This window comes from Acomys russatus, chromosome 24, assembly GCF_903995435.1.
Source record: "Acomys russatus chromosome 24, mAcoRus1.1, whole genome shotgun sequence".
In the NCBI taxonomy this organism is placed as follows: Eukaryota; Metazoa; Chordata; class Mammalia; order Rodentia; family Muridae; genus Acomys; species Acomys russatus.
Window position 1 is genome coordinate 54,858,321 of NC_067160.1, and position 14,124 is coordinate 54,872,444.

A 14,124-nucleotide genomic window follows, 5' to 3' on the forward strand; every position below is an offset into this window, starting at 1 on the left:
ACCGCCGTGAGTAACACAGTTCCCAGGGCTCCCTAGTTCTTCCCAGCAGCCCTCTGGACCCTGGGAGCACCCACTCTGTACATACATACTCCACACAGACACACACACAAGTCATTGAAGTACAAACGTAAAGTAGACAAGGTAGCATGAAAAAAGCGTTAAGACTGCTTGGGGTCTTTGAAGCTTCCACTCTTTGTGCTTGGGGTGAATTCTGTCTGAAGAGACCCGCGCTCGCACAAGTGGGACCTCTCCCTGACACACACCTGAGCCCACCACACTGTTTTACCTGAGGGCACCTGTAAACAAGACAGGGAACTGCAGACCCTCCACTCGGCATGCCAGGAACGTCTTGTTGGAGGTTCCCTGCAGAGACCAGGGCCAGACTGCTGGGGAGTGGCAGCCGCAGCCTGGCCTGAGGTGTGCTTGCAGGTCTGCTTTATGTGGCATCAAGGGTGGAGTTTGCTTTTTAGGAAACGTTTTCTCTTGAACCCCTTTACCTACCTCCCCCCCCCCAAAATAAACCCCAACCCTCTTTTAAAATTACTCGCCTAAATCCCAGTGTGTTTATGTCACTGTGGGAGCTAGTTTTCTGGGTTCTGTCAGTTCACATTGATGCTTTCAGCCCAGACTTCGAGGGAGATTGTGGGCTCTGAGCATCCATTTGTGGCCCTCGAGTTTCAAAAAAAACTTGCTGTGCCACAAATAAGTCCAGTGTCAGCAGCAGTCAGCACTACTGGACTGTGAGAGATGTGTCCTCGTGGATCTGTCACTGTAGAGACAAGTCACCTCAGTGTTGGGGAAGTGGACATGGGGACTCTCCTTCCTGATCAGTGTTGCTGTGACCCTAACTATTCCGAAAGCTTCATACAAAGAGGCCTCTTTCCTCCGTCCCCCCTTCCCCCCTGCCCTCTTTCCTCCTCAGCTACCTGCATTGCTCAACCCAGCACTCCCAGTACAGAACTGCTCTCTGTAAGGCTGCTTCTGAGAATCAGTAGCTGGCACATGACCCAACACGTGTCTTCCCTGCAACCCCATTTCTGCTGTGTCCCAGCTTCCTGCCTACTTCCCACCACTCTCATCTGCACACCTACTATGCACCACAGAGACCTGCAACTGGCTTGGACAGAGCACATGGACCCGCTGTGGGTGTGGATCTGTAGGTCTCCCATGCACTGGCACAAGTGGAGCAGTGATGTGAGCTGGGGACTTGGGCTCCCAGAGGGGAGGGGCTACTGGCCTGGAGAGACTGGCTGTGCCTGACCAGCTGCTGTGCCCTCCCGGTGTCTAATGGGCAGCCCCAAAGCAGCTGAACTCTTTCAAGGGAGCCTTTTAAGACTTGGTTTATGCCAGGCGGTAGTGGCACACGCCTTGATTCCCAGCACTTGGGAGGCAGAGGCAGGCGGATCATTGTGAGTTCGAGGCCACCCTGGTCTACAAAGCAAGTCCAGGACAGTCAAGGCTACACAGAGAAACGCTGTCTCAAAAAAAAAGACTTGGTTTATGATTTGTTGCCATGATATCCTTTTCCTGGTAGCCAAGGTACATATCCCTAAGATGGTGGCTTGCTTTCTGATAACCTCTTACCAGCGGTCACCTCCAAGACCAGTACTTTTCCCCTCTCTCCCTCATTCTGTGCCTCTACTCCTCCCAGACTTTGTTTCTTTCTGCCTGGATGTGCCCCCAGAATCCTTGCTTGTATTCCCTAGGGAGCCCCCCACCCCCTCAGCAAGGTACCGAGGTGAAATGTGACCCTTTATATCAGAAGGTGCCACCAAGCTCTGGAAAGTGAGCCATGCTAGGTTTTGTTCTGGGAGTTCCCCTCCCATCTGTGCCACTGCATCCACCCAGCGCTCCTTGTCCTCCCCTTACCCCCACCCAGTACTCTGCCTCCTGCACCAGCTCAGCCTGCACTACCCGATACTTTAGTGTAAGTTTTCCGAGTTACCCAGGATCAGCCACACCAGTGCCACCTCTGCCTTGGGAGTCCCTTGTGGATCCCCTACTAGGGTTGGGGGGCATTCAACATCTCAAGATGAAGCACACCCATTTTTCTGAAGGTGACACTAAACCCTAATATGACAGAATGCAAGGCACCCAGCCCCCAGCCAGGGTTAGCCCTGGGAGGCCCTTCCCCCACATCTACGCCACCTGCCTCTGCTCCCAGGTAGGCAGTAACCCACACATGTGTACTGTGTCCACCACTCAGGATGCACAGGGCCAGCCTGACCTGGGAAAAAATGGACCATCCCACACCTGTGCACCTGTGTAGACTGCACATGACCTTGGCTCCGGTTCTATAAGTACTGGGGAGGTAGAGGGAAGGGTGCCTAGAGGCAGACACTCACCATGGGGCGCCTGGAGGTTCTGTTTCTTGGCCTCACCTGCTGCTTGGCAGCAGCTTGTGCCGCAAAGGTAAGCCAGAGCCCTGCAGGGGGCTACAATGCCGTCTGTCATTCATTAAGATCTGGAGACTAGGGACAGGGAAAGGGAAGGAGTAAGAGGCCCGCAAGCCTCACAGCACTCCCAGCTCTGGTCCTGCCTGGGCCACATACCCACCTTGTCCTATTCACATGGAGCCCAGCATGCAAAATTGTACCAGAGTCTCATACACCAGGAGGGATTTAGGGTGACAAGATGTCCCAACTATTGCTCTGTGTGGTTTGAGGTGTGCCTGTCTGGCAAGCCTACCCACAGCCCCGGGCTTTTCCCCTGTCAGAGGGGGCTCCCCACGAGAAGCACCTTGCCTGCCTCTACAGCAACCACATCCTGTTTTTGGAATCTGAGATGTCTTCCAAACCAGGGGCCTGGCTCTGAGTTAATCCCCGTTTCCTGCTCCTCCTGACAGGGTGAGACCTACCTGCTGTATGCAAGGCTCCCCCATCCAAGTGCCCTGAGTGGGCTGCACAGCTCTTCTAGGGGGTGCTTGTAAAGTCTGGCCTTTAACTATCCTCGGTGGTGAGGACAAGTCACAGAAAGCTCGATAGTTGCAGAAAGATGACACAAGTCCCTGCACAGAGGCCCCAGCTCCTCACCACATTGCTCTCCAACTGGTGCATACTCCAGCCCTTGTCTTGTTGTCTTTGGTCCTGGGGACCATTTTACCCCTCCTGGAGTTTGGAAGTTGGGGTGCTGGTCTGGGACTCCCGCCATGGGAAGGAAGTCATTTTCTTTCTTGGGGAGAGTTCTTTTAAGGTGTTAGAAGGATCTGAGAAGTCTCCGCATGGCTCCATTGTCAGCCAACACCCCCATCCTGCCACTGGCCAGGATCCCTGCATCTGGCCCCCGACCTGAAGCACTCAGGTCAACCACCACAACACAGACACACTTCTGATAGGTGACACCTGCCTTCTGACTCCTCCCAGTATGTGTGTGTGTGTGTGTGTGTGTGTGTGTGTGTGTGTGTGTGTGTGTGTGTGTGTGTGTGTGTGTGAAGCTAGGAACCTCAGATGACCTAATTGCCTTTGTAGTCTCCCTGACTACTCTGTTTTTTTTTTTGTTTGTTTGTTTTGTTTTATTTGGTTTTTTTCTAGACAGGTTTCTCTGTGTAGCCTTGGCTGTCCTTGACTAACTTTGTAGAATAGGCTGGCCTTGAACTCACAGCGATCCGCCTGCCTCTGCCTCCCGAGTGCTGGGGTTAAGGGTGTGCGCCACCACGGCCCGGCCTGACTACTCTCTTTTTCCAGCATCTTCAAAGGCCTGCTGGCATCCTCGCTTGGGCCTACAGCCACAGGCCACCTGCTTCTCCCTACCTGAAACCTTGCACAGGAGAAGCAGGAGGCCACACTGTCACCGCTGCCCAGGAGCACTCTTCCATGTGCCCTGGACTGATCCAGGCAGAGTGGAAGGGGACATGAGGTTGGATGGCCCTGACTCAGCAGGGTAGTAGGATAAGGTTGAAGTCTGACTTCTCCAGACAGCCATTTTGCGCTAGGTCTATGAAGGTGGACTCCCTTTTCTCAGTGGGGTGCCCACTCTACCTCATCTGGTAACCCCAGATCTTATAAGGAGTGTCACATAGCCCTCAGGGAGGATTACAGGCCTGACCCTTTCCTGCTAAGGAACTAGTTCAACAAGCACAGGGAATTCCTGGAAGTTCCCCACCCTATGCTGAGGAGATCCTAGCCTCCAGCAAATGACCTTGGATCTTACCTAGAAGTCATCCCCTCACACATAGGATAATTAAGTACTGCCTTCTTCTTGTGATAGGACTCCCGGGTTACTGCCCTAGCAAATCAGACACATTCACTCACAAACCCCTCCCCACTCTCCAAGGTTTATAAATAAAGGCTGGCTGCCGTACTTGCTGGGGGCTCTCGAGCTCCCCATTCCTTCACTGGGACCCTCTGAGACTCAATTTATCCCAGGGAGGAAGCAGAATGCCCGGGGCTTGACTGCTGATTAAGGCGGTCAAGGCAACTCTGGCAGAACTGCCTCGGGCAGCCGCTTGGGCCTCCTAGCTCAGTGCTGACCCCCCCCCCCCCCCACCCCCACCCCCCCCCCCACCCCCCCCCCCCCCCCCCCCCCCCCCCCCCCCCCCCCCCCCCCCCCCCCCCCCCCGTGAAGCACTGCCTGCCCTCAGTCTCTCTGGACCTGCTTGCAGTGCTTAGGACAGCAGCTTAAACAAGGAGCCGTAACACTTTGGCATCATGACGAGCTTGTGGAACTCACGAGTCTCCACTGCTGTCTGATACCAGCCATCTCATTCTAAAAGTGCTAAACTGTCACACCCAGCAGAAACTCATCTCCTACCTCCCCCAGGAAGACCCAGAACCTGGCTTAGTACTCGAGCCACGAGCCTCACCCTGAGCCCTCTAAACTGCGCCTGAGCAAGAAGCAGGACCTTGGAACCTTTTATCCCAAGATCTGCCTGTTCTTGTCCAGAAACAAGCAGTGCCTGGACCAACCCACAGCCAGTGGGTAGGACCTGGGCTACCCTGCTGGATGCTGAGTGACACACAATGACTTCCGTGGGGAGAGCCCCTGCACCTCAGTTTGCAGGGACTATGGGCATTTGAGTACCTGCCTCAAGGCCTCCAGTTAAGGCTGGACACCGAGTAGCAGTACTAACTGGCCCTGTGGAGACTTGGACATAGGGCCACCAGCCCCGTGCCCAGCTAGCAAGATGGCAAGGAGAGGTGAAGGAAGGAGAGTCAGACCTCAGAAACTCATGGTTATGTCAGGAACATTCTGAAAGCACCGAACATCGGCCACTAGTCTGCAGTCTTCTATGACTGCCATCAAGCCTTGGGGGAAACTGCTGTGGCCCATGTTACCTGTGGGGCATGGGCCGAGATCTAGACCCTCCCCCCAGCTCAACGGAAGAGCATGGGCTAAACGGCTCCCTCCAAGTGAACCAATCCCACCAACACTTGGCAGGGGACCACTCTGGATTCGGGCTAGCCACGCCTAAGCTCACCCGACCCTGCCGTATCTCACCTGCAGCTGGGTGCCGTGTACACAGAAGGCGGCTTCGTGGAGGGCGTCAACAAGAAGCTCAGCCTCTTGGGTGGTGACTCTGTTGACATCTTCAAGGGCATCCCCTTTGCCACCACCAAGACCCTGGAGAATCCCCAGCGTCACCCCGGCTGGCAAGGTGGGTGCTGGGTGCTGGGCTGGCCGTAGCGGGGCTGGCCCTGGCTGTACCTCTTCACAGCTGCCCTTTCTCTCCCCGTAGGGACTCTGAAGGCTAAGGACTTCAAGAAAAGATGCCTACAGGCCACCATCACCCAGGACAACACCTACGGGGAAGAAGACTGCCTCTATCTCAACATCTGGGTCCCCCAGGGCAGAAAGCAAGGTCTGGATCCCACCCTACCCTGACATCCGGGTCAGGTCTGGGTTGCAGTTGGTGCTGCCAAGCTGACCAGCAGTGCAATCAGCACTCAGGCGGGGAGGGGTGCCTACTGCTTGTCCTCACAGCCTGGGCTTCACACCTGCTCCGACAGGGCTAGTGAGCCAGCTGAGGGAGAGTGCCTGGTGTTGTCTGAAGTTCCTGTCTGCCTCTTCCAGTTTCCCAGAACCTGCCTGTGATGATCTGGATCTACGGGGGCGCCTTCCTTATGGGGTCTGGCCAAGGGGCCAATTTCCTCAAGAACTACCTGTATGACGGAGAGGAGATCGCCACTCGGGGCAACGTCATCGTGGTCACCTTCAACTACCGTGTCGGACCCTTGGGTTTCCTTAGCACCGGGGACGCCAACCTGCCAGGTGTGTTGGAGCCTCTGACCTTAAGAGCAGAAGAGTGAATGTGCTGGGTCCTGTGAACACTGAGCCCAGTAGACAGCCTCTGCCCTGACAGCCGTGGGAAGGCCCAGAACCTTCTTCACAGAGTTGGGGTACTGGTGCTGAACTGTGGGGGCATGGGACCATAAGGTAGCCATCAGGAAATTAGAGAAACCAAGGGACAGATGAACAGTGGGAAGGACAGGGCAAGCAGAGCTACCAGGCACATTACATCCTGTGCTTCTCACCCCTGCTACCTCCCTTTAAGCTCCGCCTCCCACCCTGGCCTCCCCAGGGTGTTGGTGTAGTTAGGGCTGGCTCCCTCCAAATCACATTGACCTGCCACCCTCTGTAGAAGCCCTAGGTCACTCATCTTCATCTCTAGCTGAGGGCCCTCCTCACGAAGGCTATTCCCCTAACCCTCAGGTAACTTTGGCCTTCGAGATCAGCACATGGCGATCGCCTGGGTGAAGAGGAACATTGCAGCCTTTGGGGGCGACCCCGATAACATCACTATCTTTGGGGAGTCTGCTGGAGCTGCCAGTGTGTCTCTGCAGGTCTGGCGTCCTCTGATGTGGAGTGTCTGACCCCGAGATTAAAGGAGGGAGTCAATGGGGCGTAGGATGATGGTCAGAGCGAGTGGGGTAGAGCTGGGAGGCTCCCGCCCCAGGTACAGCATGTTGATAGAACGTCTGGGTGTTGCAGACCCTCACGCCATACAACAAGGGTCTCATCCGGCGAGCCATCAGTCAGAGCGGTGTGGCACTGAGCCCCTGGGCCATCCAGAAGAACCCACTTTTCTGGGCCAAAAAGGTAACCATGATAGGGCAGGAGTAGGTGGGGTGGGGGGAGACCTTTCCTATTCTTCCATGCTGTCCTGGGCCTGTCTTTTACCCCTAGTTTTCCCAAGCCTCATCACTGACCTTTTCTAACTTCCTGCCTCTGCCTTCCCCCTAGATTGCTCAGAAAGTGGGGTGTCCCACAGATGATACGGGCAAGATGGCTAGATGTCTGAAGATCACAGATCCCCAGGCCTTGACATTGGCCTACAAGTTGCCCTTGAAACGCCAGGAGTGTGAGTGGGTGCTGCTGGGCGGGAGGCCTTTGTGGGGGCAAGGTTGTGTTCCTGGAGAAGATAGAAAGGTGCTAGGCTGGGCCTGTCCCTAACTTCCTGCCACCACCCGCTGGCAGGCCCCAGTGGTAAAGAGGAGTGTCTTCCAATCCTCCAGAGAGACTTTTAAGAAGCCAAATATGGCCACGTGTGGTGGCGCACTCCTCTCATGCCAGCACTTGGGAGGGAGAAACAGGCAGATCTCTGTGGGTTTGAAGCCAGACTGGTCTACACAGTGAAAGGCCAGACAGAGATACTGTCTAAAAGAAAAGGAAAGAAGGAAGGGAGGAAGAAAGGAAGACAGGCAGGCAGGCAGGAAGGAAGGAAGGCAAACATGAGTCCCAAACAGCAGAAACTCATACACCGTTTCAGGGAGATGTGTGGACCCAGACCCACGGCCACTATACTGGATGGTGACTCTTAACCTTCCTTGTAAATCTGGCAGTCCTTTGCAAAATTCCAAGCATGTTTGGTCCTCCCAGCTGGAGCTGCAGCAAACATAAAGAAGCAGCCCGTCAGCCTAGAAAAATTCTTCCAAAACAAATCTAGCGGTCTCAGTGTTTGCACCTTCTGTTTTTTTCTTTCTTTCTTTTCTACTTTTTCCTTTCTTTCTTTCTTTTCTTATTTATTTATTTATTTGAGACAGGGTTTTTCTGTGTAGCCTTGACTGTCCTAGACTCGCTTTGTAGACCAGGCTGGCCTCGAACTCACAGCAATCTGCCTGCCTCTGCCTCCCGAGTGCTGGGATTAAAGGTGTGCACTACCACCACCTGGCTTCATTTTCTTTCTGTACCATAGATCACACCCAGAGCCTATGCATGATGGGCAAAAGGCTCTACCTCTGAGCACCTCTGCTACTCAAACTGACTATTTCCTTTGGAGAACCCCCGGAAAAAGCCTGGTTGTACACTGGCCAGTTGGCAAGCCTGGAGGGCAGGCAGGCCTCACACACGGTGGCCAGCAAGCAGGCTAGAACCATATCCGTGGTGTAGGTTCAACAAGGAAAGAGGGAGAGGACAGGATGCCGAAGCCTGGGCCTATGGAGCAGTGGAATCTCATGAGACAAAATCTGGCAATGCTTTTGCCTGTCACAAGCAGAGAAGGGTGCCAGTGACACCTAGCATGTTAGGCTAAGGGACACAGGACAGTCGCCTCTATCACAAGCTGATATGGTGAAAGGTCCATTGGGCTGGGGTTGAGGAACCCTGCTCTGCTCAGAAAAGGGAAGAAAGAAGTCAAGTCTAGCACAAAAGCCCAAGAGGAGGAAGAGGCAGGCATTTGAAGGTGTTAAGAACCTGTTGGCTCTTCCACTCAGACCCTGTTGTGCACTATCTGGGTTTCACCCCTGTCGTCGATGGAGATTTCATCCCTGATGACCCTATCAATCTGTATGCCAATGCCGCTGACATCGACTACTTAGCGGGCATTAATGACATGGACGGCCACCTCTTTGCTACTGTCGACATGCCCGCCATCGACAAGACCAAACAGGATGTCACAGAGTGAGCAGGGAGTCCGGGGCTCAGGATTGTCTATGCCCCTGATGACAGCTAGGAAAGAATAGGCCTTGTTTGGTGGGGCTGGGTGAGCAGCAGGGGCCCAGGGTGAAAGTGAGGAGGTGGGCGCTGTCCTGGGGTAAGTGCAGCAGGCATGCTCCTATCAATGCCAAGGGCAGGTCCAGCATCTGTTTCATCCGTCCCCATGCAGGGAGGACTTCTACAGGCTCGTCAGTGGACACACTGTCAGCAAGGGGCTCAAGGGTGCCCAAAGCACCTTTGACATCTACACTGAGTCCTGGGCCCAGGACCCATCCCAGGAGACCAAGAAGAAGACAGTGGTGGCCTTTGAGACTGACGTACTCTTCCTGATTCCCACGGAGATGGCACTGGCCCAGCACAGAGCCCATGCCAAGTGAGATTCTGGGAAGGGGTTGGTGGGGGGAAGGTTCCGGAGAGGACTGTCTAGGTTACTGCAGCGTTCTGCCAAGATCTCTTGACTAACTAAACAATTGATTTAGTTCTGGGTGTCCCATCAGCCAAGGTTAAAAGGGTAATAGAGGCAGATACGTTGTCTAATCATGTGAGATACGAACTCAGGTGGAGAAAAATAAATCCTTGACCCTCTAAATATTTTGTAAAGTGGAGACGCAGCTTTTCTTTCTACTGTTATCAAGAACTTTCCGCTCAGAGCTGGCCATGGAGGCACATGCTTTCAATTCCAGCACTCAGGAGGCAGATCTCTGTGAGTTCAAGACAAGTCTGGTCTACTTAGTGAGCTCCAGGCCAGCCAAGGCTACACAAAGAGATCCTTTCTCAAACAAACAAACAAACCCCAGTGTTTCTGTGAGTCTTGGGGGGGGTGTGTCTCCCAGCCCCTGCGCTGCTCCTCCTGGCCTCTCTCTAGGGCCCAGCTCCCAAGGAAGCCCCCTACTAACCCAGCTGCCTCTGTTCCCCTCAGGAGTGCCAAGACCTACTCTTACTTGTTTTCCCACCCTTCACGGATGCCTGTCTATCCAAAATGGATGGGGGCAGACCACGCTGATGACCTCCAGTACGTCTTCGGAAAGCCCTTCGCCACCCCATTGGGCTACCGGCCCCAGGACAGGACTGTCTCCAAGGCCATGATTGCATATTGGACCAACTTTGCCAGGAGTGGGTAAGTTGTGTGGTTGAGCCTAAGACCAAAGGCAACAAACTTGATGGCTCCCCTGTCCCTGTGGCCCTGTAGGCCTGGGCTCTAGTCCCATTCTTTTTTTTTTTTTTTTAAAGATTTATTTATTTTTTATTATGTATATCTGCAGGCAGAGGAGGACATCAGATCACATTATAGATGGTTGTGAGCCACCATGTGGTTGCTGGGAATTGAACTCATGACCTCTGGAAGAGCAGACAGTTCTCTAAACCACTGAGCCATCACTCCAGCCCCTTTTAGTCCCATTCTTTTGCTTGGGCAAATTCCTTATCTTCAAGCCTTGTTAGCTAATTTGCCCATGAGCAGAAGAACCTGCTCACCCAGCCCCAGAGCCAAGCACATGCTCACCATGACTGACGGTGGCCAACCCGTCTGCAGAGCTGTCTGGGAGCACAGAGCTCCAGTCTCTTTGCATCCCTTGGCCTCTGCTCAGTGTCTCCTCACTCCGCAGGGATCCCAACATGGGCAACTCACCTGTGCCCACACACTGGTACCCTTACACCTTGGAGAACGGCAGCTACCTGGAGATCACGAAGAAGATAACCAGCACTTCCATGAAGGCGCACCTGAGGGAGCAGTTCCTGAAATACTGGGCCCTGACATTCGAGGTGCTGCCCACAGTGAGTGGGGACCAGGACACCCTCACTCCCCCAGTGGATGACTCGGAGGCTGCCCCTGCGCCCCCTGTGGATGACTCCCAGGATGCTCCTGTTCCACCTACAGATGACTCTCAGACAGTCCCTATGCCCCCTGCTGATGACTCTCAGGCTGCCCCTGAGCCTTCAACAGGTGACTCTGTGGAGGCTCAGATGCCTGCTGTCATTGGCTTCTAAATGTCTTGTAAGCCTTGGCCCCAGGGTCCTCTTCTTATTAGCTCTCCCTCAATAAAGCCTCAATTTTGCCCACCTGGTATTTGTCTTTGCTCCTGAAACAGCCTGGAGGAAGGAGAGCACCTCAGTTAGTGTTGACAGGCACTTGGTCATCCCCTCCTGTCCCCAGGCTGCAGAAGTCAAAGGACTGTCTTCAGCTTAGATAGGAGCAAACACATAGCCATAGAGCTATTGAATACGGTAGTGGTGGGGTAGGGTCAGGTGGGGTGAGGTCAGGCGGTGCAGGGTGGGGTGGGGGTGGGGCTCTTGCAGGCAGAAAGCAGAACCTACCCTGAGTTCCTGGAAGACCCCATCTATCAGGGGCATGGTCCAGCTCCGGCCAACATGTGTGACAGAGAGGCAGGGCCATCTGAGGCTCAGGCAGCTATAGGATGCTGGGACCTGGTTCACAGGCCACAGACATGCCAATGGGAAGATGCATGCTACAGCTTTAAGCGCTGCACTCTGCAGCAGGGGGCAGAACCCTGAAGCCAGGCAGGGCAGTCAGGAGGGTCTCCACAGGAAAGGGGTTTGCCAGGGTCCCACCAGTCATCAGGTAACCCCTCCTCCTTGGACTTTTACAAATTTACAAATGACTTTGGAGTCTACGTGTCCCTAAACTGTGATCAAAGAAATATTGAGGCAAGCTCCAATGTCTTCCCTTCTACACAGCTGTGGGACAGCTTCCTCCTGGACTCCCTTTGTAGACCAGGCCGGCCTTGAACTCACAACGATCCGCCTGCCTCTGCCTCCCGAGTGCTGGAATTAAAGGCGTGCGCCACCACGCCCGGCCTGGTCCTTGGTCTTTTGTCTGGAACCTAGGTCCTGCCATATTGGCCACGCTGGTCTCAAAGCTGGGCTCAAGTGTTCCTCTGACATCAGCTTCCCAAGAAGCTGGAACCAGGAACTAGGGCTTAGAACAATTACTTACATATTAAATGAAATAATTATGTTTTAAGTCAGAGTTTTGGTATCTATCTCGAGCTAGCATCCAACTCAGTCTTCCTGCCTCCGCCTCCCAAGTGCTGGGATCACAACATAGGGCAACACTGCAAGTGTAAAAGTCCTGAAGTTGTGATAAATAGGCTGAGCAAGATGGCCGAGCAGGTCAAGGCACTCGCTGTGTAAACTTGACATTCTGAGTTTGAGCTCCAGGATCCACATAGAGGTGGAAGGCAAGAACCAATTCCATGAAGTTATCTTCTAACCTACACACACATACACACACACACACACACACACACACACACACACACACACACACACACGTATGTTTATTCACTAGGTGTGATAAAATATACGTCTTAGGCTGGTTGAACTCTTTTCAGGAGAATTCTGTTATGCCACCATTTCATTACCCCCAACAGAAACTGGACTCATTGGACACCAGCCCAACCCTCCCCTTCCCTCTTTCCCCAACCCCTGTGACCTGTTGTTTCAGCATCTGTCTGTCACAGATACTTATTGTAACCAGAATGACGGGTTCTGTCCTTGCTCTCCAGCCCAGCTCCTGGTTGAGCACACCCTGTCTGTTGTCAGCATTCCGGATGCCGAGAGCTCCTTTTGGTTGTCACGGAGTTGGCAGCAAATGCAGCCCCTTTTCTTAAAGATTTATTTATTTATTATGTACAGAGTACTTTGTCTGAATGTGTGGGCACCAGATCTTATTATAGATGGTTGTGAGCTACCATTGGTTGCTGGGAATTGAACTCAGGACCTCTGGAAGAGCAAGTAGTGCTCTTAACATTGAGCCATCTCTCCAGCCCCGCAGCTCCTTTTCAATTTGAGTGACTTGGGTCCTTTTTCTTTGCTGATCCAAGTAAAGGCTTGTCAGTTTTGTTAATCTTTTCAAAGAACCGGGTTCCCTATTCCACTTATCTGTTATATATTTCCGTGTGTGTGTGTGTGTGTATGGTGTGGTGCGTGTGATGTGTGAATTTGTGTATGTGTGGGTACATGCATATGGAGGGCAAAGGTTGAGGTCAGCAACCATCCTGAATTTTCTTCTGTGGTATGGGGCATCAAGCCAGGGCCTTGCCCCATAGTACACAGGATATGCCTCCAGCACCCATATCCTGGCTGTTTCTAAAGACTAATTTATTTTTATGTGTATGAGGTTTTACCTACATGTGTTTGTGTGTCACGTGTGTTCCTGGAACCCAGAAGAGGGCACCAGATTTCCGAGAAAGTACAGGTGGTGGTAAGCCACCATGAGGAACCAAATCTGCGTCCTCTACAAGCTCAACAAACAAGTGCTTTTAACAACAGAGCTCGCTGGGCAGTGGTGGCGCACGCCTTTAATCCCAGCATTCAGGATGCAGAGGCAGGCAGATCACTGTGAGTTCAAGGCCAGCCTGGTCTACAAAGAGAGTCCAGGACAGTCAAGACTACACAGAGAAACTCTGTCTTGAAAAACCAAAAAACAACAAAAAACAAAAAACAAAAAACCACAAAAAACCTCAAACAAAAAACAAACAAAAAATAGAGCTCTCTCCAGACCCTATTTCTTTCTAAAAATTATGTGTTTACTTACTTATTTTATGTATGAGTGTGCATATGAGCACATGGGATATGTGAAGATCAGAGGGCAATTTACAGGAGTTGGATTTTTTTTTTTTACCACCATGTTGGTCCCAGGGGTTGTCTGGCTTACCAAGTGCCTTTACCTGCTGAGGCATCTTGTTGGCTCACAATGTGTCATGTATGTATGTATGTATGTATGTATGTACGTACGTACGTATACCTACCTACCTACCATCTATCATGTGTGTGTGTGTGTGCTGCATGTGTGCAACACGTGTTCCAGTGCCTGAGGAGGCACTGTGTTTGTGAGCTGCCTGATATGGGTGCTGGGAACGAAACCCAGGTCCTCTCCATGAACAGAAGCTTGCCTCTGGCAACTGCCCTTCGCACACTTCACTGACACAGCTGCTGAGTAGCCTCTCTCCAAACCCCCAGTCTCCCAGCACTATAGACTGCACCCTGGAGCCACTGACACCAATAATCCAAAGGCTGTACCGAGCTTAATGAGAACACCCCGGGTGCTGAGAAGCTGCCAGCACAGAGCACAGCCCCCTGTTAACCGGTCTGCCACACATGCGGCAGGTGCACAGCTCCTTCAGCACACCTGGGAAGGGCAGCTGGCTCTTCTGCGCCTGCATGAGATCAACTGAGAATCCCTCACAGAGCAGAGTCAGAGGAATTAAAAACAAAACCCAAACAAACAAACAA

General features: G+C 53.0%; 1 protein-coding gene across 1 annotated transcript; it reads left to right on the plus strand.

Moving 5' to 3' along the window:
* The first annotated feature begins 2,338 nt into the window (after positions 1-2,338).
* Positions 2,339-10,927, plus strand: Cel (carboxyl ester lipase). Its single transcript, XM_051167027.1, has 11 exons — positions 2,339-2,412; positions 5,443-5,593; positions 5,675-5,797; positions 6,010-6,207; positions 6,649-6,779; positions 6,928-7,035; positions 7,180-7,297; positions 8,649-8,835; positions 9,041-9,244; positions 9,791-9,988; positions 10,476-10,927. The coding sequence occupies exons 1-11, from the start codon at positions 2,347-2,349 to the stop codon at positions 10,855-10,857; spliced, it is 1,866 nt and encodes a 621-aa protein (XP_051022984.1). The 5' UTR covers positions 2,339-2,346; the 3' UTR covers positions 10,858-10,927.
* Positions 10,928-14,124: the final 3,197 nt, after the last annotated feature.

Bases quoted from the DNA above. Each gene is read 5' to 3' on its own strand.
- Cel (XM_051167027.1), top strand. From the start codon at position 2,347: ATGGGGCGCCTGGAGGTTCTGTTTCTTGGCCTCACCTGCTGCTTGGCA. The intron at 5,594-5,674 runs GTGGGTGCTGGG...CTCTCCCCGTAG, and splicing joins GCGTCACCCCGGCTGGCAAG to GGACTCTGAAGGCTAAGGAC. The intron at 5,798-6,009 runs GTCTGGATCCCA...TGCCTCTTCCAG, and splicing joins CCCCCAGGGCAGAAAGCAAG to TTTCCCAGAACCTGCCTGTG.